This window comes from Rhinichthys klamathensis, unplaced genomic scaffold (assembly GCF_029890125.1).
Source record: "Rhinichthys klamathensis goyatoka isolate OS25496 unplaced genomic scaffold, OSU_Roscu_1.1 h1tg000491l_1, whole genome shotgun sequence".
Lineage (NCBI taxonomy): Eukaryota > Metazoa > Chordata > Actinopteri > Cypriniformes > Leuciscidae > Rhinichthys > Rhinichthys klamathensis.
In genome coordinates this window covers 770,473-793,413 of record NW_026606977.1, presented here as the reverse complement: position 1 = coordinate 793,413, position 22,941 = coordinate 770,473, and the positions used below count along the sequence as shown (strand labels likewise).

At 36.8% G+C, this 22,941-nt stretch overlaps 1 protein-coding gene across 3 annotated transcripts; it reads right to left on the bottom strand.

The window, feature by feature from the left end:
* Positions 1-4,710: 4,710 nt before the first annotated feature.
* Positions 4,711-22,517, bottom strand: tbc1d2 (TBC1 domain family, member 2). 3 transcript variants are annotated; one of them, XM_056237663.1, is made up of 14 exons: positions 22,352-22,517; positions 20,411-20,847; positions 19,276-19,420; positions 15,546-15,669; positions 13,956-14,065; positions 13,671-13,873; positions 13,187-13,570; positions 12,493-12,603; positions 12,035-12,207; positions 11,269-11,769; positions 10,307-10,427; positions 9,728-9,913; positions 9,439-9,560; positions 4,711-5,325 (listed from the first exon to the last, which is right to left on the bottom strand). In XM_056237663.1, exons 2-14 carry the CDS (start codon positions 20,837-20,839, stop codon positions 5,124-5,126), a joined length of 2,811 nt encoding a protein of 936 aa, XP_056093638.1. In that variant the 5' UTR covers positions 20,840-20,847; positions 22,352-22,517; the 3' UTR covers positions 4,711-5,123. The 3 variants fall into 3 exon arrangements, with proteins under 3 accessions (XP_056093638.1, XP_056093636.1, XP_056093635.1); XM_056237661.1 differs by having other exon boundaries at positions 20,411-20,839; positions 22,352-22,516; XM_056237660.1 differs by having other exon boundaries at positions 4,712-5,325; positions 20,411-20,842; positions 22,352-22,516.
* Positions 22,518-22,941: the final 424 nt, after the last annotated feature.

Here is a 22,941-nt window from a genome sequence, read left to right as displayed (position 1 = left end):
GTATGAGTGACATTTACAACAAAAAGCACATACAAAAACAAATATATTACACAACATGGTGACTTCACCTGGTCAGTTACACTACCAGTCAAAAACATTTTTTTTTATGTTTTTGAAAAGTCTACCAATGGCACATTTATTTGAACAAAAAATACAGTACAACAGTAATATTGTGAAATATTATTACTAGTTAAAAAAACTGTTTTCTGTTTGAATATATTTTAAAATGTAATTTATTCCTGTGATGCAAAGCTGAGTTTTCAGCATCATTACTCTCCAGTCTTCAGTGTCACATGATCCTTCATCATTCCAATATGCTGATTTGATGCTCATGAAACATTTCTTATTATTATCGTTGTTAAAAACGGTTGTGCTGCTTAATATTTTGTGGAAACCGTAACACTTTTTTTCAGAAATCTTTGAAGTTCAATGAACAGCATTTACTTGAAATAGAAACATTTTGTAACATTTTAAATGTATTTACTGTAACTTTTAATCAATTGAATGCATTCTTAATATGCATAAGAGACTGATTTCAAAAACATAAAAAATTGTATTGATTCCAAACTTTTGACCGGTAGTGCATGTAGAAATGGTTTGTTAGCGTTAGCTTAACAGCATCCTTCAAAGAAATGCAAGGCTACTCCTGTTCGTAAATCAGCAGTGGGGCAATTCTGGTGCTGTAATGTGGCTTGGACATTGTCTTTGGTTGTTAAAGTAACTTGACCTTGCCTCATTTGACTGAAATTGAGTGCATGAGTATCTATGATGGAGATCCACACAGCACAAAGCACTGATCTCTCCTTCGGTGCAATTCCTTATCCAACCTGTAGGAGTAAAATGGCACAATGTTGCCTTTTCTACTTTGGGAGATATGTACTAATGTTAGCTTTTACATAGTTTTGTCGATTTATCTTTAGAACAAGTCATTTCTTTTGCTTTGCAACCCATGGAGAGTTTGGTCGCTTTAAAGGGATACTCCACTTTTTTTGGAAATAGGCTCATTTTACAACTCCCCCAGAGTTAAACTTGAGTTTTACCGTTTTTGAATCCATTCAGCCGATCTCCGGTTCTGGCGGTACCACTTTTAGCATAGCTTAGCATACATCATTGGAGTGGACAAGACCATTAGCATTTCTAAAAAAATAAATAAAAAAAAATGACCAAATAGTTTCGATATTTTTCCTATTTAGAACTTGACTCTTCTGTAGTTACATCGTGCACTAAGACCGACGGAAAATGTAAAGTTGCGATTTTCTAGGCTGATATGGCTAGGAACTATACTCTCATTCCTGCGTAATAATCAAGAAACTTCACTGCCGTACCATGAGAGCAGCAGGCGTAATGATATGACGCAGCGCCTGAAAATAGTTCCGTTGTGTTGACGGAAGGTGGCCTATTTTCAGGCGCTGCGTCATATCATTACGCCTGCTGCTCTCATGGTACGGCAGTGAAGTTTCTTGATTATTACGCAGGAATGAGAGTATAGTTCCTAGCCATATCAGCCTAGAGAATCGCAACTTTACATTTTCCGTCGGTCTTAGTGCACGATGTAACTACAGAAGAGTCAAGTTCTAAATAGGAAAAATATCGAAACTCTTTGGTAATTTTTTTTTTTTTTTTTTTGAAATGCTAATGGTCTTGTCCACTCCAATGATGTATGCTAAGCTATGCTAAAAGTGGTACCGCCAGAACCGGAGATCGGCTGAATGGATTCAAAAACGGTAAAACTCAACAGTTTAACTCTGGGGGAGTTGTAAAATGAGCCTATTTCCAAAAAAAAAGTGGAGTATCCCTTTAAGCTAGTGAGAGTTCTAGTGGCACCGACTGCATCAAACTTAAGTCTTCCTACTTGTGTATCTAGAAAGGAATCTTGAGAGGAAAAGTGACTGGAAAGGAAACGTCATTTTATTTTCTGCTAGACAGTGGGAGAGGAGAGTCACACAAAACTTGTATTTTGCCTTAACCAACTGAGTGAATGTCGCCCCCTGCTGGATTACATAGACTCGGAATTGAAACGGTTAATAAGCCTTAAAAAGATCTAGATCTAACCATTCACAGTATTTTAACTAACCCATCGAATGCCAGAACGTGGTAGATGTGGCTGAGGATCTGCAGTGGGTTTTTTTCTAACAAATGTCAGATTTAGCAAAAATGTCTGTGATGTGTGCAGTTTTTGTATGGATGTTTTGAACATGTCATGTTACATATTGATAAATATTGACTGAGGAATAGTTTTTTTTTTCTTTATTATTTTTATTCCATGTTTTCGTGTCTTGCATTGGAGGGAAATGTTGTGAATTGTGTTAAAATGAAGAGTTGCTTTTTTTTGGGAGGGTTCAGAAATGTACTTATGAAATATTAAGAGCATGAATTAAGAAAAAAAAAATCTAGGAGATTTAACATTTGCCACACAAAACTTATGCTGAAAGCATGTTAAATATTGCACTAAGATGGCATACATTAAACACAGAGATGAATTAAAGATATCTGTAAAACATTTATAGTTCAAATCGTCTTATAGCGCATTCAATATAGAGATGTTTCATAAATGTTTAAAGAAAATCTTCTCTGTCAACAAAATTGTCTTTTAATTTGCTTGACGTTGCAGTTTCTGGTTACGCAACCAACCCACAGTTTTATCAGGTGACATTAACTTGTTGACTGAACAAGTAGGTTGTGATTAAAGATGAACGGTGGAACTTGCCTTTTAGGGTGAATCTCACAAAAACATCACCCCAAATAAATTAAAAAAAAAGAAAAAGAAATGATTTTACATGAAGAACATTAATTGTGACAATATTTTCATGAGAATTCCGAGTGAAAATGTGCTTAATTTTAATTTCTGTAATGCATCTAGATGTTTTAATTTTAAGATTATATTTTTTATTATTATTTTACAATAAACTTTTATTGAAATCAGCACAAGGGCAGGCATATGTGCCCTAATATGAGGTATAAATGCAATTTAGAACACACGCGTGTGTGTGTGTGTATCCTTTTAGTAAACTTATTCCATTTTATTATTATTTTTTATTAATAATGATCTTGACAATTGTGCTTAATTGTCATACAATAATGTCACAATGCAAAAAAAAAAGAAGTTGTTTATGCCAAAAAAAATGGTTTTGTGAGATGAATCTTAAAAAAAAAAAAAAAAAAATTGGACTCAAAATGATCGAACTTAGGGATTTACGCCAGAAAACTGACCTTACAATGGGCATTTACTGCCTGAGAAAGTTTTTTTATGGATACCAGTGTCATAATCACCGGAACAGGATCTTTTTGGCCTCAAACATGGTCTTTGGCTCTCCACTTTATATTGCCAAATGTGCACATAAGGTAATGTAAGCAGTGCACAAACTCTCTCTTTTGCTACCTGGTTAGCTGTCGTTTTTGTTCATAGCCTTTTTCTTTCTTTAAATCACAGAAAGCATCTCAGTAACAGCTGTGACATCGCTAGTCCTGTCAGTGTGTATTAGAAAGAGACAGACGAGCTATGCTTAGAGGCAAGCTAGTAAAACCCATAACCACTGCACACACACACACACACACACACACACACACAGATGACCTGCATGCTCCTGACAAGGGATTTTTCTAACTCTTTAAAACAATGAGCCATTTTTGTAGGAACGTGAACTGTTTGGCATTAGAATACATGTGACTTAACACTGATAGAACAATAGCTTTATTATGCGACAAGCCACTGTTTTTATTTTTCGAGGTGAGATTGTGAGTCTGTTTCTCCTCTTTATTTAGGGAAACTGTGCTTCTGTTCGTCACACAGGGGAATAGGCCGATTCTGTTTTCAGATACAGTCATGGATAGGCAATACATCAGTTTACTCTTCTGGTGTGATATTAGCTATTAGCTCTTACCTGCAGTAAAGTTGTTTGTAACATTTAACTAAGTTTTTGTTGATTTGTTTGATTTTTATATTTATGATTTCATATGTATCCTGTTTTTTAAAGTAATAAAATGGGGGAAAAAATGACTGTTTCTTCAGTGTCAGCTGATCAGACAGACTTTACACTGGGTTTTCACCAAATATAAAGACAAACGAGTGAAAAACAGTTTTATATTTATTATGTGCATGTTTTCTGGATAATATTTAGGTTTGTAAATTATGCGTGAGGCTGATAATTATGCATGCGTGTGTTATATACAGTAGCAGCACAGTAAAAAAATATTTAAACAAAAAACATAAAAGCTTCAAAATCAAATCTAAAACCAATTCTTTGCTGAAGGGGTTACATATACATATACTGTTCAAAAGTTTGGGGTCACAAGATGTTTTAATTAAAGAAGTCTCTTATGCTCAACAAGGCTGCATTTATTTGATCAAAAATCACAGTAAAAAAAGTAAAATTGTGAAATATTACAATTTATTACAACTATTTCCTATTTATTCCTGTGATGCAAAGCTGAATTTTCAGCATCATTACTTGATAGTCTTCAGTGTCACATGATCCTTCAGAAATCATTCTAATATGCTGATTTGCTGCTCAAGAAACAATTTTCATCAATGTTGAATTCTTTGATTCTTTGAGGAATAGAAAAAAAACAGCATTTATTTAAAAAAAAAAATGTTGTAACAAAGTAAAACTGTTTTTTTTTTATCAATTTAATGCATCCTTGCTAAATTACATTTATTTCTGTAAAATTGACCCGAATCTTTTGAACAGTGGCATATCTGTGCAAATATGTAGGGCCTGGACATGCCCAATACTGAGGTCAGCTGCCCTTTAATGATCCAAATTATTGACCCTTTTGTTCAAGCCATTTGTGCATTGTCACAAAATGAAATTGTCATAATTTACTCACCTTCATGTCATCCTGATAAAAGCTTTTTGGTTTGTTCCTCATGCAACCTATTATATGACTTTTGAAGACTTGGAATATAGTGCATATAGAGTTTATAGAATAGAGTTTTGTGACTACTGATATGGTGCTTTTTTGGACAGAATCTATCTCCATTCACTTTTACTAAATGGAAATGGCTGATCATATGAGTTTGGAACAAAATGAGGGTGAGTAACTGATGAGTTCTTTTAATGTAGTGTTTCTCATTCAGCATTCGAGGCGTTCGCACATGCATCAAGAGCTTATGTTTGACTACTCTATACCTCCTCTTCATCTTCACTAGCCAGGGTGTCCAGCTCTTTGTCTTTGCACCGGACGTGTTCAGCTTTGTATGCTTTCTGCAAGTTCTCCAGCTCTCTAATCTCAGCGCGGAGGTGTTCCAGATGCACGGCGCGCCGGTTCCGTAGCAGCTTCATGGGCAGTGGGTTCATGTCATTGAAGGCAATGCTTGTCAGCTTTCTGTGGAAAAAGGGAGATAAGGTATATCGACATTATATCTAAGAAAACTATACAGAAATAAGCTAGCTGATATGTTTATTTCCTGCAGAAACGTGATTTGAAAAGAATCTCCCAAAGCAAGCTTTTCTTTGTGTTTTTTAAACTATGCCATCCATGCACTAAAAGCAGGAATGAGTAGGTACACGGTAGTATCAGGGGCGTATGTTTAAAATAGCCACACCACAGAAGCATCTGAGCCATATTTTGTTTTATTTGTGTGACTGCTGCTCAGACAGATGCAGGCTGTTTTGTTTTACTATGACTCAATGAATTATATATATATGGTGATGTCTGACTGTGGTGAAAAAAGCAACACTGTCACAGTGACTATCTACAATACCAGGAGCTCTTTAGAAATTAAATGGAAGAGAGAAAGAAACAGACTATATACTTACATAGTTTAATATATATATGTAAAAGTCTTAGGCACGTTAGTATTTTTACACAAAAATAGTTTTAAAGGTGTAATGTGTAATATTTCTGAGGATCTATTGACAGAAATGCAATATAAGATCCATAACTATGTGTTCAGTGGTGTATAAAGACCTTACTCAATGAACCGTTATGTTTTTATTACCTTAGAATTAGACATTTATATTCACATAACCGCGGGCACCCCCTTGAACCACATGAAATCAGGGATGAGTTCCCTAATGAATATTCATGAGTCTTCCCCTACCATCCTGTGAAAAAAAATCTCGCGGCCCGGGGCCAGTAAAAGAGTATGTCGGGCTAGTTGATGGGCCAGTGACTGGCCATCAGCAAAACAAACAGCAAACGTCATATACAGTGGCGCGAAGAGTGTCAATGTTACTTCAGGTTATTTATAACGTGTTAAAATGTCAAAGAACTGAGGCTGATACGAGAAAGAGGACATTCCTAGTAGGGCTGGGCGGTAAATCGAGTTTGTAGGCTACAGTATATCCATTTTTTTTTTAAACGATATGGAATGAGGCAATACCGTTTCGATACAGTAGTTTGATACGAGCACATCTGAAAAATAGCGGAGTACACAGTGTGAGCTCCTGCAGTGAAAGAACATAGTACAATTTGTCCTAAACATGACACAAGCTTATACTGGTAAGATATAGTTAACAAGTTTAAAGTAGCTTGCCCTGTCAGATGCTCTGACAGATACTGTTGCTGACTGAGAGATAAATACTTGCGCTGTTTAATGCGTTTGAGACGTGGTGCTTTCCTCAGTGCTTACATTTCACAGGTATATTCTCCATCTGTAAATGTTTGAAAGTCAAACAAATATGTCCATTTCACTGTCAGGAGAGGACGAGTTTCTGCAAGTGAATCTCCGCTAATATTCAAGCTCCCGTGAATGAGCGCCGCCGCGAGCACGCGCGCCAAACAGACGAGCACAATAGAAGAGTAGCCCAATAATTCTGACTAAAAGATACATAGGCCTATTGCTAAAATATTTGTTGTTGGAGACAATAAATGTGCCATATGTGGAATTTTAAACAAGTATGTTTTTATGAAAGTGAGCATTATAATGGGGTAATCAATAGGGGTGGTTAATCTGTCTGATTTCCCGATTCGATTCGATTACGATTATTGAAGTCCCGATTCGATTACAGTCGATTTTCGATTATTAACGATTCTCGATTAGCGATTATTAATTTTCCATTTCACAACAGTAAACAAAAATACACTACAAAGTGATTGCAGTATTAAAAAATATCAGCTGCTGAATTACTTAACTCTTTTATTGAGTAACAAAAACTCAAAGCACTTTCTGTGTCGTGTAGTTATAACTTCACAATTATTTGTATGTAGCTTATGTTCTGTAGAACACAGAAATGAATACATCACATTGTGTTGTGACTCATCAAGTTGAACTAAACAATAACAAATAAATGAAAGGCTTATTTCCTTTAGGAAAGATCAGAAAAGATACAGATCAGAACCAACATACTGTAGAAATCAGAAGATAAAAGATCAGAACCAACATACTGTAGAAATTGGACAATTTTCTTCTAGAAAAACAAGGTGTTGTTCAGGTGGAGGAAGACTGCAGGTTGCAGTCGAAACATGTCAAGGTAAAGAAAGTTTTTTCTCCACCTGAACACCTTGTCTTTCTAGAAGAAAATTGTCCAATTTAATCATTAAGAAGACAAAATGAAAATTTTTGAACAACTTACTGTAGCTTCAGCTTATATACTGTACTGTAGAACACAGTGACAAAATGCAAAACACTAACTTGTGAGTAATCAAGTTGTACTAAACACTTTAGTGTGGCAATGTTGACAGACGGCATGCGTTCTATCAACATGTTTAGAGCTCCTGCCATGAAAACCAAAATGAATCCACACTCTTGCTTTGAGCCCAGATGGAGCTGGGTGGATCGGTTGGTTGCTCGTTCCTGGTTCTTCCATTTTACACACCTGCTCTCACTCGCTCTGGCTGCCGTTACACGCGCTTGCTAATTGGAACTGGGCGCGTTCGTGACGTTCAACTTCCGGTATAACATTTTTTACAAAATAAAATAATGCAAATTTTTTTTTTTTTTAAATAATAAAAAATCGATTTTTGAAAATTTAATAATCGATTCATACTTGTCCATAACATACTCGCGATTAATCAATAATCGATTTTTTTCACCACCCCTAGTAATCAAATGCAGGCTAATATAATTAGTTTGTGCTTCTGTTTTTATTTTCATTTTTAGTTTAGCCTTTAGTCATTTTAAAAACAAAAGCATTATTTTTGCTTTTAGATTGTAATGTTACAATGTTAGAATGTAATATGATTTTAACAACCTTTTTGCACGTAATATATTGCATAGCCTACATTACATTCCCTATATTTGTTTCCATATCCTTCAATATCAATATTGTTTGGATATCATTGAGCAGGATGTGAAATAACATTTTTTTTAAATAAATACAGATTTTCTTTATCCAAATTGAAAAACGTAGAAAGTACCGAGATATATATCGTATATCGCCATTTAACCAAAAAATACCGAGATATGATTTTTTTGGCCATATCGCCCAGTCCTAATTCCTAGTGTCATGGAAAACGCAGTACACCTGGGTGGAGAAAGGCGATGAGGGCATGTACTGTTTCGTTTGCCGGAAATTTCCAACAAAAGCAGACCAAAATGCATAACCGGCCTGCCGACGGGCTATCTAAAGTGTAATCAAATTCCCCCCTAAACTTCTGCCTAGCCCCCCTAAAAATGTGTGATTAAGTGTAAGCTACACAAATTTGTGTTCGCTTCAGTCTTGTTATAATCAGATTCAGCGCGTTCTTCATTTTTTCTTCATTGACAGTTTTTTTAGGTCATAAATGTTAAACGAATGACAAAAATAATCAGGCAAACTAATATACTTTTGTCTAATTTCGCCATTTTGAAGTGAAAATAGGCCTATGTAATATTACTCACCACTCATGTAATGTAATAATTAGTTTACTGTCATTGTGAGGGGACAAGAAAAATTAACCCTAATGTATGCAATAAATACAGTTTAATGGAAAAGTGCTTTTCCTTCTATTTCTTTCAGGGCCAGTAAAAATATAGAAGGGGACAGTAAAACTCTGATCTACTGGCCCTGGGGGCCAGTGGGGATTTTTTTTTAATGTTGAGCCCTGTTAATTGTAATAATCCAGTGAGATTTTTGTATGCACAATGAGCCTTACAACAGCAGGTAGATCTGATCTCCGTTGAAGGTTTCTTCAAGCGTCTTGGAGACGTTTTCACAGTTTTTCTGGATTTATTCTGTCTCCGTTTTTCTGTTTCTTCATGTTATCACAGACAGCCTCGATGATGGCGAGATCAGATCTTCGTGTGGAGCACCGGCTGTTGTCAGACTCCTTGTGCATACAAAAATCTCACAGGATTTGTGTTAGAACTCATCCTTAAAAGGTGTAACCATGAATACTGTTATTTGGTATAGTGTAAGGCTTTATGAATACATACATTTATTGTATAATGTCTTAATACCTTTAGAATGCATCAAATACAGAAAATATTACTATTCTACACTGTAAAAGAACTTCCGTTGCTGTACATTACTCTACTATAAACTGAGTGTGTATACAGTAAATATACTTTCTCACCTTCCATCTGCAATGGTGATGGGGAAGATGCGGAGATACTGGTACATTTCGACGCTGTCTTGAATCTTTAAGATGTCTTCCTCTCTGTATTTGAAAAGAGCCAGTGCATATCGAAATATCACCTATGAAAAAGATGAATGGGGGGATTTTGTCCACAAAACTATAGCAGAATGTTCCGCAGAGTATTCAGAAACATTTATTAGTTTGCAATCTCTTCAGTAATTCAAGAGAAACCCAGTACTGATCCATACACTATTTCCAAGAATGCTCTGTCATAGATCCAAGGTACCTTGATGCCCTCATACAGGAAGGTGTCCCATACTTTAAACAGTATGCGGGTAGGCAGACTCTCAACGAACAGCACCAGGAACCATTCAACAGTGATGAGTGATACGTCTACTTTTAGCGCTTCCAGATGGGCTGTCAGTCGAGGCAGTTTCTCCGACATGAGGTCCTTTAGTACACGCTGGTCAGCCTGGATAGATGAGAAAAAGAAAGATGGAAGAAGTGTGTGAGAGAGACAGTAAAATGAACACGGGCCATTATGGAACCATGGGTCATTTTGAGGATACATTACTGCTTTAGGGTCAGTTTTTTGTTGTTGTTGAAAGAAAGCAAGAATTTTTTTTTAAATAAACTTAAAATAGAAAACAGTTGATTCAAATTGCCATAATATTACAGAAAATTACTGGTTTTACATAAGAAACTTACCTCAATCTATTAAAAAAAATCTGAGACCACTGAAAATCTACGATTGAAAATCGAATTTAAATCCGACAATAAACATCAAGTTTTAGGTTTAAGTATTAAAGTAAAACCAGCGTATTTTAAGATTCATATAGATATTTAAGATTTTCCAAGTTCTCACCTGACAGCCCAGCAGGTCTTTAGTGTAGTAATTGTGAGGCATGATGTACTCCACAACCACTACCAGACACCAGAAGGCATCTTCCTCATCCTGCAGTACCAGCAGAGCAATGGCCGCCAGTCTGAACACAGTGGCATAGATACTGGTATTTACCTTTCTTTTTGCATATAGTTGTCGTGTCATGGCAAACCTAGCCCTAATATATAAAACAGCGCCTGAAAGTGTCTGAGTTCAGAAATTTTTTAAAAACCTACTGGTATTCTTGTGCGTTCAATGTTTTGTGAAAGTTGTTTTTAATTTTTGTATGGATTTAGATAGCTATATTTTGTACAGCACTTTGGTCAACCAAGGTTGTTTTAAATGTGCTTTATAAATACAATAAACTTGAAACTTGAAACTAATATGATGAGCCTGTAAGGTGCCCTCTTCAGCAAGGTGTTGATCAACAAATGACCACTAGATGTCAGTATATCACATTACATGGTCAATATAAGGTCAGCATGATGTTAGTACTAAATAGCTAGTTGTTCATATAAGGTCAGCATGATGTTAGTACTAAATAGCTAGTTGTTCATATAAGGTCAGCATGATGTTAGTACTAAATAGCTAGTTGTTCAGTGTTCAGCATGGCAGACAAGACAACAAACACTTTACATGTAGATAGGGGTGTTAAAGGGTGTACTCATTTATGACATTAAATGTAAAATTAAGCATGTAAAAAAGCCATTTTTTATCAATTAATAGACATTTTTAAGTATATCTGGCTAAATCTGGCACTTTTTGGTTTAGTAACGTGTTATTTATCCCCATTTATTTAAAATTTTTATTTTATTTTTAGGTCTAGTGGGCAATATTCAGCTAAAAAGTTCTTGTGATTACTGCAACAATCAAAGCCAATCTCTCTTTATCATGTCTATTGTGGCTCTGCACCAATTACCAGTTGTTGCTTGGATTGTGATTACCTGTTGAGTCCCTGCACGTAGCCGATGGTGGGGTTTTGCCATGAGAACGCTTGCAGAACTCTCTCCAGCTTCTGAATCAAGGGGCTCGAAGGAGGGGAAAAGTATTGATTGGTGGTCAACGTACGATCCAGGTCCAGCTGGATCTGTCTGGGCACAAGGTGAGGTGAGGTTCTGCTCTTCTCGCACAGCTCCTGATAGCGGTCGGGATGGCGCTCTCTTAACGTCTTGGTTCTAGTCTGTATCATAAAACGCCAAACCCTCACGCGGTACTCGCGTGGCAAGCCTGTCCGGAGTAGACCCTTCAATTCTGTTGATGAAGAGAGTTCAGCTTCAGGACGTCCGAACAGGAGCTGAGCGCAACGAGCCAACAGCGGCCCATCGCATTCCTCGTGATTCAGCAGGTTTTGGGATCGGATCTCCAGGGCCTGGATCTTAGCGAGGAGCTTCAGGTCCTCAACTTTGTAGTCTACTGCGATCTTAAATCCATATTCATCGAACTCACTGTAGAATGTTGGGAATCGTGAATTTTTTTCCAACATAAACAGAACTTTGACAAACATTTATATGGCAAACTTCTTCTACTTTCTTTTAGCAGGGGCCTTATCTAAGCAACAACTGAGCTATTTCTTTATAAATCTCAGTATGTCTATGAACCGGAGTCATTTATTTCCATTCAAGTCTGGAATGGTTTACTATTCCAAGTGTGAATGAGAATTGAGAGCTCCAAAGAAGATAAGAACAGGTGAACTGATGGGACTGTGTGTACCTGATGGGGTTTATTTTGATGGCTGCGTTCAGGTCTGCCTGAACTGCATCTTTAAGCACCTTCTTGATTGCTTCCCTCAGCTCCGGATTCAATTCCTCACTCTCCTGGAGTTTCTGGAGGATTCCCAAATATCTGCTTTCCATCTGACAGTTATTGGCCTCTAAAACAGCACACTGACACACACACATAGTAAAGCTATAGTAAATCTGGTTTCAAACACTTTTTAAGTGACATTTACCAAACAATCATGCCATAAGATTCATATTCTAAAAATGGATAAGTTGTATAAGCACACTCTAACTTTAAAAACTCAAATCTCTCAGTTCATAAAGACCTATTCAGTGTTCAGATGAAGAGGTTAGCCAAGCAGAACAAAGTGTAAAGACGTCTTTAAAGTACAGCAGGAAGAAAATATGCTTGTTTTGGTGCAGGAAAACTTGACAGAAAAAAAAATTCACCTTTACTATCAGACTTTGCTCCTGTTCTGAACTTTTTCTCCAAAGAGTCGTCAGCTGGTAGATCTCAGAGTTTAGGTACTGGTTCTGGGTTTTATATGCTTTCAAATCATCCTGAAATAGAGATATGATTATGATTGTGTTTGCAGTAGAGCTGTAATCATGCTTGGCACAACCATTTCAGAATCGGACAAACTATTCATAAATAATGCAGATTTAGAGTATTATATATACTCCTGTGATGGCAAAGCCATATTTTCAGCATCATTACTCCAGTCTTCAGTGTCACATGACCCTTAATAAATCATTCTAATATGATTCTTTGATGAATATAAAATAAAAAACAAACAACACAAAAAACAGCAGAAAAGAATAGATTTTTTTGTATCAATGTCAAAGTCTTTCCTGTCACTTTTGATCAACTGAATGCATCCTTGCTGAATAAAAGTATTAATTTCTTCAAAAAGAAAAATAATCTTACTGACCTCAAAATTTTGAATGGTGGTCATGATTGCAAGAAAACAAGACAGAAAATAATTCTGCTTAATATTTTTGTGAAAACCAGGAATATTTGATGAATAGAAATATCAAAATAGAAAACTTTTGTTACATTGTAAATGTCTTTACTGTCACTTATATATGTGTGTAGATTGAAAAAGAATTAACAGTAAATATAGTAAAAAGTTTATTTTCTCACTTTCAAATGCATATTCTCCAGTGTTAGCTGTTTGAAGGTCTCAGTTTCCAGCCCATTGGTGCAATGCTGGTCCTCCCCACAGGCTGCTAACTTCTCAGATAGTTTCAATATCACTTCCTGTTTGGCCTGATTCTTGTGCATCAGGAGCTGGACACTCTCTTGGAGTTCAGCGACATGAGAGTCCCTCTGGTTCAGATCCCTCCGTAGGTTCTCGTTCTCCTGCTGCAGGGACTCCAGATGGTCTCTCAGTTTGGCTGCACGCCGTTCACCGTGTCTGAGGAGCTCCAAGCGATCCTCCTCTCCCTCCGCAGCTAGAAACTGAGCACAGGTGCGTTTCTCCAGCTGAGCATCTTCCAGCACTTTATGTAACAGCAACACCAACTCCTGACAAATGATACATATGCAGCTTTTAGTAGATTATATGAGTAATAAATAATCCAGCAGGAAGATGAAGGTGAAGTGGTGGTTAATGTCCTCACTTTACCTTCTGTGCTTTGACCTCTTCAGCCAGGGAAAGTTTTTCATGTTGAAGTTGAGATCTGTCTAGTTCTAGAGGTTGGAACTTTTCTTTCCAACTCTTCCTGTTTTGTGACACTGTGGATAGATTATTTTTGTGCAGGTCCACACACCTGGCATTAGAAGGGGATTCTGGGGTTTGAGAAGATCCGGGTGTGGGAACTGATAAAGCTAAGGAGGAAGGTGGCCATGAGCATTTACATTTAAAACAATTATTTATTATTTTTTCTGGCGAGAAAGTAGTAGCGCTTACTGTGTGTCTTAGACGAGGGTGTTTTTTGGTTGTCATTTGGGTCATCAATATGGAAAACACTTTGTCTAATTTCCTGTGACTGCCGGTTACGGAAACTGTGCATTGTGTTCCTGTAAATCAAACACAGATACACCTCTGAAGAAATTACTCACAATAACAACCACATTTTTTTAAGAAAAAGGCCAGTGTAAACATTGCAACATGAAGCTAAGCATGTTGTGGATGGTTGCCAGGGCATTGTTATGTGGTTGCTAAGGTGTTCTAAGTCTTAGTGCTTACAAAGATGTTATTAGGTAGTTGTTAGGGTGTTCTGGGTGGTTGTTTACTGGATCAAATTAACAGAGCCCACTCGAGTATCTAGATACAGCTTGATCCCTCCAATTTCAGTCTGAAGGGTTTCATTGCCAATTTAATCAACCATCTGGTGAAATTTGTAAGACAAATCACTTAAAAAAAGTAAAAGCAAAAACCTCATGATTTGGATCATGTCCATAGCACAGTTGCAGGACAAGTTGTGCTGAAGTTGAATACTTAGTATTGATAATGGAAACTAACCAATCATAAGTATGAGCAATAGTAAAAGATTGCCTTATAATTTATTCGGATTCATTTATTAACATCTTCCTTTGTGTGTGTATTATGTAATCAATTTAATGATTTTTTACATTGCAGATGATGACGAAACAGTGTTTGTCATGATGTGTTTTATTCAGAAAAAGAAGCAACTTACCACATCCTTATTGAGACAGACGTGAAACTACAGTTACTTCCTAATCTTATATTAGATAGACTATACTTTGCAATGCCTACATAATTTAGTAACCAAACAAGCAGAGGTTGACAACACAACTTCCTTACTTGAGTGAAAGTACAGCTACTACTGGTCAAATATTACTCCGTTACAAGTAAAGTAGTAAAGACCGATTTTTACTTACGGTAAGTAATAGTGCAGAAGTGCTTGTTTTAAGTATCAAAAGTATAATTAAGTAAATGTCAATGCATTGTTTTATTATTGTTGCATTGTTGTATGTAATACTTACAGTACCTTATGCCTCTGAATCTATGCCTGCCTACCCTCATATCAATATCACATTTATTTCTAGAACACAGTTCCAGTAGTGGGATTGAATGTGAGATTGAATAAGTGCACTCAATAACGTCCACAATAGTTTCGGACACCCAAAGGTTCTGACGTCAAAGCGACGTCGGGTTCTCACGTTAATATGATTTCGGGTTCAGATACTCAAAAAGTTTAAAGTACTTTGTTACTGTCCACCTCTGCAAACAAGCCAATTTTCTTGGTTTATTTTGTATCTTTTTTACTTAATAAGTTTACGTTTAAGTTTATGAACCCCTCATAAGACAGCTTGGTCACTGTCATACATATAACATGTCAGGAAGTATATGTGTGTGACAGAGTAATGATAACTTCCCTAAAATAATAATTCTAGAGAAATTTAGATAACACCGCTTTTTTTGGAAGGTATGATGTATTTTTCATTTTACCCTAAAAATATGCCATGATGCCAGTGTCCATTTTGTGAATTTTTTAGACCAGACAGAGAAAACATAATAAGTACATGTACTCACTGCAGCTCAATTAGCGGATGTTTGATTGACATATTGAGGGGGTTGTTTAATCCTGGTGCGGGCAGACTGGCAGCTTCTTCACCCACCAGGCCAGAAGGAGTCTTCACCATGGGCAAGAAGTTAGCTGTGTAGAAGAAAGCAGAAAGTATATTCAACAAACCCATTGCGTCAAATACATCTGATAGTCCAGTATAACAAGATGCTTTCAGATAATGAAACGTACTTGTTTCTTATTTGTTTTGTAAGAAAATATTTTTGTCATGTTTTCGAAAGAAGTCTCATGCTCACCAAGGCTGCATTTATTTAATCAAAAACAGTAATTTTGTGAAATATTATTGCAATTTAAAACAATTTTTAAAATGTCATTTATTCCTGTGATGCAAAGCTGTATTTTCAGCATCATTACTCCAGTCTTCAGTGTCACATGATCCTTCAGACATCATTCTAATATGCTGATTTGGTGCTTAAAAACATTTCTTGTTATTTCCAACTGTTGAAAATATTTGTGCTGATTAATATCTTTATGGAAACTGTGATATTCTGCTCTTTCTTGCTCCACCTAGTTCTTTTCTAATGACCACACAGCCACACAATGTTGTACGTTTATCACAGGGTGAGGTACATGTATCAGCATGCCTGAAATTCCTGATAATAACAGAGGTGCTGTTTAAAAGATCCATATGCTAACCATAGCTAGCACAGAGTAAAACAAACAAATATTATTTCGGTCTCTGAGAATACTTTTAGGTTATATTTGGCTGGTGGTGCTATATTTTGGATTTTCTACAGATTCAGCTGCTCAGACATTCACTTCCTCATTTCCTGCATTTGCATCTCATCCCACAGCTGTTTCCTAATGCCTGGATAACAGAGCTTGTGGTTGGAAGGGGGTGTCTGTGTAAAAGGAATGAAAGTGCTTTTAGCACAATGACAAGCCCAACCCAACTTGTATTCCTGGAAATGATGCATTTAAAAATTAGAAGAGACAGGGATAAGAAGAGAAGAGAGCAATTTGCAATATTAATAAGTCGTATACAGTAGCAGATATACATTTTAAAGCAATTTTATATCAAATTACTGCTGCCACACTTCTACTGTAAATTCAAAAAGGTTTCTGTGCCTCATAAATCTGTTTAAATTAAATGTCAGACTATAACATATTTTTTTATTAATTTAAATGTTAGTACACTACAGACACTTAATGTAAAGCTATCCATGTTTTGAATGAACTGTTATTTTTATACTTTCAGTTTTCATTTTAATTGTAGCTTTAGTATATTTTGTTCTGTGCTTCTGTCATTTAATATTTTTATTTTTTATTGATATATTAACATTTATACACTCACCGGCCACTTTATTAGGTACACCTGTCCATCTGCTCGTTAACACTTAATTTCTAAGCAGCCAATCACATGGCGGCAACTCAGTGCATTTAGGCATGTAGACATGGTCAAGACAATCTCCTGCAGTTCAAACCGAGCATCAGTATGGGGAAGAAAGTTGATTTGAGTGACTTTGAACGTGGCATGATTGTTGGTGCCAGAAGGGCTGGTCTGAGTATTTCAGAAACTGCTAATCTACTGGGATTTTCACGCACAACCATCTCTAGGGTTTACAGAGAATGGTCCGAAAAAGAAAAAACATCCAGTGAGCGGCAGTTCTGTGGGCGGAAATGCCTTGTTGATGCCAGAGGTCAGAGGAGAATGGCCAGACTGGTTCGAGCTGATAGAAGGGCAACAGTGACTGAAATAACCACTCGTTAAAACCGAGGTATGCAGCAAAGCATTTGTGAAGCCACAACACGCACAACCTTGAGGCGGATGGGCTACAACAGCAGAAGACTCCACCGGGTACCACTCATCTCCACTACAAATAGGAAAAAGAGGCTACAATTTGCAAGAGCTCACCAAAATTGAACAGTTGAAGACTGGAAAAATGTTGCCTGGTCTGATGAGTCTCGATTTCTGTTGAGACATTCAGATGTTAGAGTCAGAATTTGGCGTAAACAGAATGAGAACATGGAACCATCATGCCTTGTTACCACTGTGCAGGCTGGTGGTGGTGGTGGTGTAATGGTGTGGGGGATGTTTTCCTGGCACACTTTAGGCCCCTTAGTGCCAATTGGGCATCGTTTAAATGCCACGGCCTACCTGAGCATTGTTTCTGACCATGTCCATCCCTTTATGGCCACCATGTACCCATCCTCTGATGGCTACTTCCACCATGTCACAAAGCTCTAATCATTTCAAATTGGTTTCTTGAACATGACAATGAGTTCACTGTACTAAAATGGCCTCCACAGTCACCAGATCTCAACCCAATAGAGCATCTTTGGGATGTGGTGGAACGGGAGATTCGCATCATGGATGTGCAGCCGACAAATCTGCGGCAACTGTGTGATGCCATCATGTCAATATGGACCAAACTCCCTGAGGAATGCTTCCAGCACCTTGTTGAATCTATGCCACGAAGAATTGAGGCAGTTCTGAAGGCAAAAGGGGGTCCAACCCGTTACTAGCATGGGGTACCTAATAAAGTGGCCGGTGAGTGTATATTAATTTATACATTATTTTTCTTTATATTTTCTTTGATTTATTCTTTATATTTTATATATTATTTTATATTTTATTCTATTTCTGATTTATTTCAATAAATGCTAATGAAATCGTTTTAGTTAAAAATAACAACACTCAGTTTGTCACAGTTTGTCACAGGGGTTTTCACACAGCTCTATATTTTTGTAACTCAAGATGTACTAATGTTTCTGTTAATACTTTATAATAAGTATATATACTTCTATATTTGTGTCATGAATTACTGATCTGTGAAAGCATAGAAATACAAAAGGTTTCTCTCGCAGATGAGAGTGGATAATGGCTTTTTGCTCAGTCATTTAAATGTCTCCTCTTAGGTTAAGTGCACAGGGAAACTGAGCTCAGCAGTCATTTTGTGTTCAGTTAACTTCAAACCCCAGATTGTCAGCTAAGTGCTATTCAGAACTGATATTGGCTGCAAACCAGAGTACGTTGCATTGCTGTCCTTCAACATAGTGAATAAGATGGATATCAACATCCATCCCACCCTTTTCCAGAATTACTAAATGTTTAAAGCTTGCAGATGACTAACATTTCCTTTCCTGTCACACCCTCCTGCTGTGATTTGCCAGACAACACATGCACAAACAGTTGGAGACTGTATGAGTCCTGGTTAGCATTCTACAAATAAACCCCTTGGGCTAATGATGACTAAACTAAAACAATGCAACCAGCTGAGTAACGTGCTATCTGATTGGTCGCTTTCAGCAGCTCCCTTCGCGCTAATCTTGTGCTTTCCTCCCTCTATCCTTGCTTTTCCTTTCTCTGTCTCTGGCCTGTGCTCATGCTCAGAGCCTATGGTTTAGTAACATTGTTTAGTAACAATTGGGATGTTATCTTGAACACCAAATGTAGGTAGCATATAGTAGCATATAATAGACTCAGATTACCATCTGAATGAAGGATTTATAATAGTTTGAAGGTGCATTTCAAGCATTCTGGAATAATCCTCAAGTTCTGACTGGGCTGATCTTTCCCTTTCTATTAACTTATTATCACATGACTAGCCAGACAACTAGACTTTCCCCTCAGATCATATTTCATAAACAGTGTAATTTCCAAGGTGCAGTAACTGCTATTTAAATGTAACTTTTTTCAAATGAGAAATGCTAGGTTTCGTAGTGTCTTCCTCTTACCAGGGCAGTTTGCTGATGGTGTGCTTTCCACAGTTAGGTTGTCTGGTCTTGGCATGGACTGATGTTCAGCATGCTGCTCCCTGAATACGGCACGTTTCAACTGCAGCTGTTGCAACCAGTACATCTGGGTATCCCTGTTTGCTGCCTGAAAACAGAATAATGTTTGAAGACACGCCGTTTAGACTGGTTGCATAAACCTCTAAGGCTAGTCTTACAAGTTACACATCAAATTCTTTTCCTTAAGACTGTCATAGCTTTTTTAAATCAGTTAAACGTAGATTAGCCTAATTTGATACCAAAAACGAAGATTAACTGCCCCTGACTAACTGCTAGTGGGTCACACTAGAACTTAAGACACTGTCTTAACATAATGGCTGTGTTTATGGTATTTAGACAAAGTTTTCTAAAGCATTGTTGTCTTACTCGAAATGCTCGTCCGTTATTCCTCCACACTTAACTCCAATGTTAAATAATCAAATGAAGAGGAGAGACCCTTTCAGAAGTCCCTTTATGGAAGTACCACATTATTTAATATTCCGGCAGGCCATATTTGAAACATTTAAAAAAAAAAATCTGTTCAGAACACACTTTATCAAGATATGTACAGCAAGCAGCCTTTTCTCTCTGACCTAATTTCAGCACGGTTGATACTCAAGAATGTGATGTGTAAGGACTGTCCGACTCTACTGATAACAACAACAAGCTTTTTGGAGACAAGAAAGAAAGAAACGGAAAGAAAATAATAAGTAAGGCTTTATACGCATGAAGCTTGTTTTTTGAACAGCAACTGACCTTTGGAATCTCTAATGTTTTAAATCATGAACTGTCATTAGGCAATGGTTTCACTTTTTGTTTCTTTTTTTTCTCCTTTCATTTTAGTCCAATAGATGTTTTACGAACATTCACAGGTCCTTATACATTTCATATTTAACAGAAGATAGAACACATGAAAGGCATTGACATTTATTCATTATTTTCACAACCACATATTCCCTCCAATTTCATATTATTTCCCCCCCTGTATAGTTGCCATGTTCTTCTCATTGATTTGGTCTCATCCCCCATTTTTTCTTAAAAAAAAAATCACAATTTATGGAAGCCTGTTATTTCAAACCAAGCCATGTGATAACATTACCTTGAGAATGAAAGTGCGCTCTGGTGTCTGTATATGAAAGGTTCCCTCCTCTCCCTGCAACGGGTAACTGAACGTGGCCCGAGACAGATCCACCTTACCCAGAGGATTGATATCCTGTGCCATGCGGTAGTAAAACAGCTGACAGCTCTTCTCCTCGTAGGCAAACCAGCGGGACTTCCAGGCTTTGAGAGGTCCACCCTGCTTGTTGAGGTAGCCACATAGTTTACTGCCGGACTGAACGGGTGCCCTTCTGAAGGTGGCAGAGGTCCCATCAGGCTGAGCAGCATGGGTATTGGTGTCCTCTTTAGCCTGTGCCCCATCTGACCGACCCTGCTGTTGGTTCTCCTCAGCGCCGACACACACATCCACAGGAGATACGTGTATGTCTGGTGGTAGAGGTAGAGTGCTGGAGCTTCCCGTGCTCTCCATCTGCTTATCTCAACAAAGAGAATAAGTGACATCAGACAAAATGTTGTCCACGTATTTAAATGATGTCCATCAGCATAGCCGCACCAGAAGAATTTGATCACATAGAGCTTCAGTAAAATATATGCATACTATACTTAGGCTACTAATACACTAAACCAGGGGTAGGCAAGTTCGGTCCTAGAGAGCCGCTAGCAGAGTTTGGCACCAACCCTGAAAAAAGCCCTGACCTGCCTATAGCCTTAGTGATCCTGAAGACATGGATTAACTTGTTCAGGTGTGTCTCTGCAAGACAGCGGCTCTCTAGGACCGAACTTGCCTACCCCTGCCCTAAATGAACAATTAGAGTAAGATGTCCGCTTAAGAACGATGTGCATTAAGTGCATTTACTATTAAATTAAACATATTTAGATATAAGTTTAGTAGGCCTATGTGCTGGATGTTGATATATCCGCCTATATTTTATTAAGGGAAATAAATAGAAACATGTGCTAATTTAGTACTAATAGCACAAAATGTAAAATTATTATTTTATTATTATATCTTACCCCACTGTTGTCATTTATAATCTTTTTAATAGAGATTTTCATTTGAAAGGTAACTTAATTCTGACATATGCATATGTTTAATTGCCAATATTATCATTGAAGATGTCATAATAGCAACACTGAATTCAAATTGAAATTAAGTCACTTACCTTAGTCTATAGTCTATAAGTTTTAATGAATTGCAAAGATGTCTGAAATGTACATCCAAGCATGGAATTTAATTATAACAACCACCCCATTAATTACTAAATATTTTTACTTCAAAATAAAAACAATATTTTTCTCCATAAATCTAAAAACATTAATGTTTCCATTAATCCCTAATTAATACATAGACACAAAAAACTTTGATATTCAAAGACAAAAAAAATAGAGCAATTCTAACGTAAAACTGTTTTGACTGTTTTTCTATGTATGGTCAAGGGAAAATATTAATGCGAGGAGGTCATCTTGGGACATCTTATCCTACTTCGAAATAATAATACATTTTAAAAAAAAAGCATGGAGAATTGTTCGTCATTCAAAATACCCCTTTCAAACGAATTGCACAATACACACAGCTAGGTAATTTCAGTTTCAACCTAAACAGATTTCACATTTTTACCAGCATTCGTCTAGGTAATTATTTAAAGTAAACTGTATTATGCTTCATATCATATGAGTAAATCATACATAAAATATAGGTTCAAATTTCAAGCTGCATGACATTTAAAAATATATATATATATTTTAATGTACATTAATAAACTGTTAAACAGTATATAATGTATGTTAATGTTATTAATGAAACAATACATAAAAATGGTAACCCAGTCTTATCTTAGTCAACAACACCTGAGGTAACGTTGGTTAAATAGTTACACGCGCGCATGGTTCGCGCTGTCAGTTGGAATAACGTTAAATAAACTGAAACAAAACACACTAACATAACCCAGCAGTTGATAATAATCACATAACCTAACGTTACCTTGTTTTTAAAAGGCTTAAAAGGTTCTTTAGTCCATGTGTTTGTCCAGGGCGAGTCTATATGGCACTATCATATTTCTCACAGAGTTCCAGCCTTTTTTTTTTTACAGTCTATGGTTCCAGCATGAAGGAGATCAGGAAATGTCACACTTCAGGATTATCATGTAAATGTGGCTCGCGGACGTTTGGCAGGCGTGTCGTCATGAGGCATCGCCTTCAAACACTGATTTGAAGCACTGCTCCTTTCAAGCTGGTTTCAAGGAACTTATAAACTGTTGTAATAGTCAGGGTTATTTTGATTAGGCCTAAGCCATATAATTATATACGGGAGAATGACCGATTCAACACTTTAAATACAATGTCGTTGTTTTTGTACTTACAATAAATTATATAATTTGTATTTTACTCTTAACAATGTCCGTCCGACTCGTAAACGAATCGGTTTGGTCGGATCTTTTCATATTTTTAACGAATCAGTTGAACCAGTCCACAAAACGCCTTTTCAGTATTCAATCATGTACGAGTAATTAATATACAATTAATCAACCAATAAGTGAGCTCATCGTAAGAGCATTTATAGTTACGCCTTGA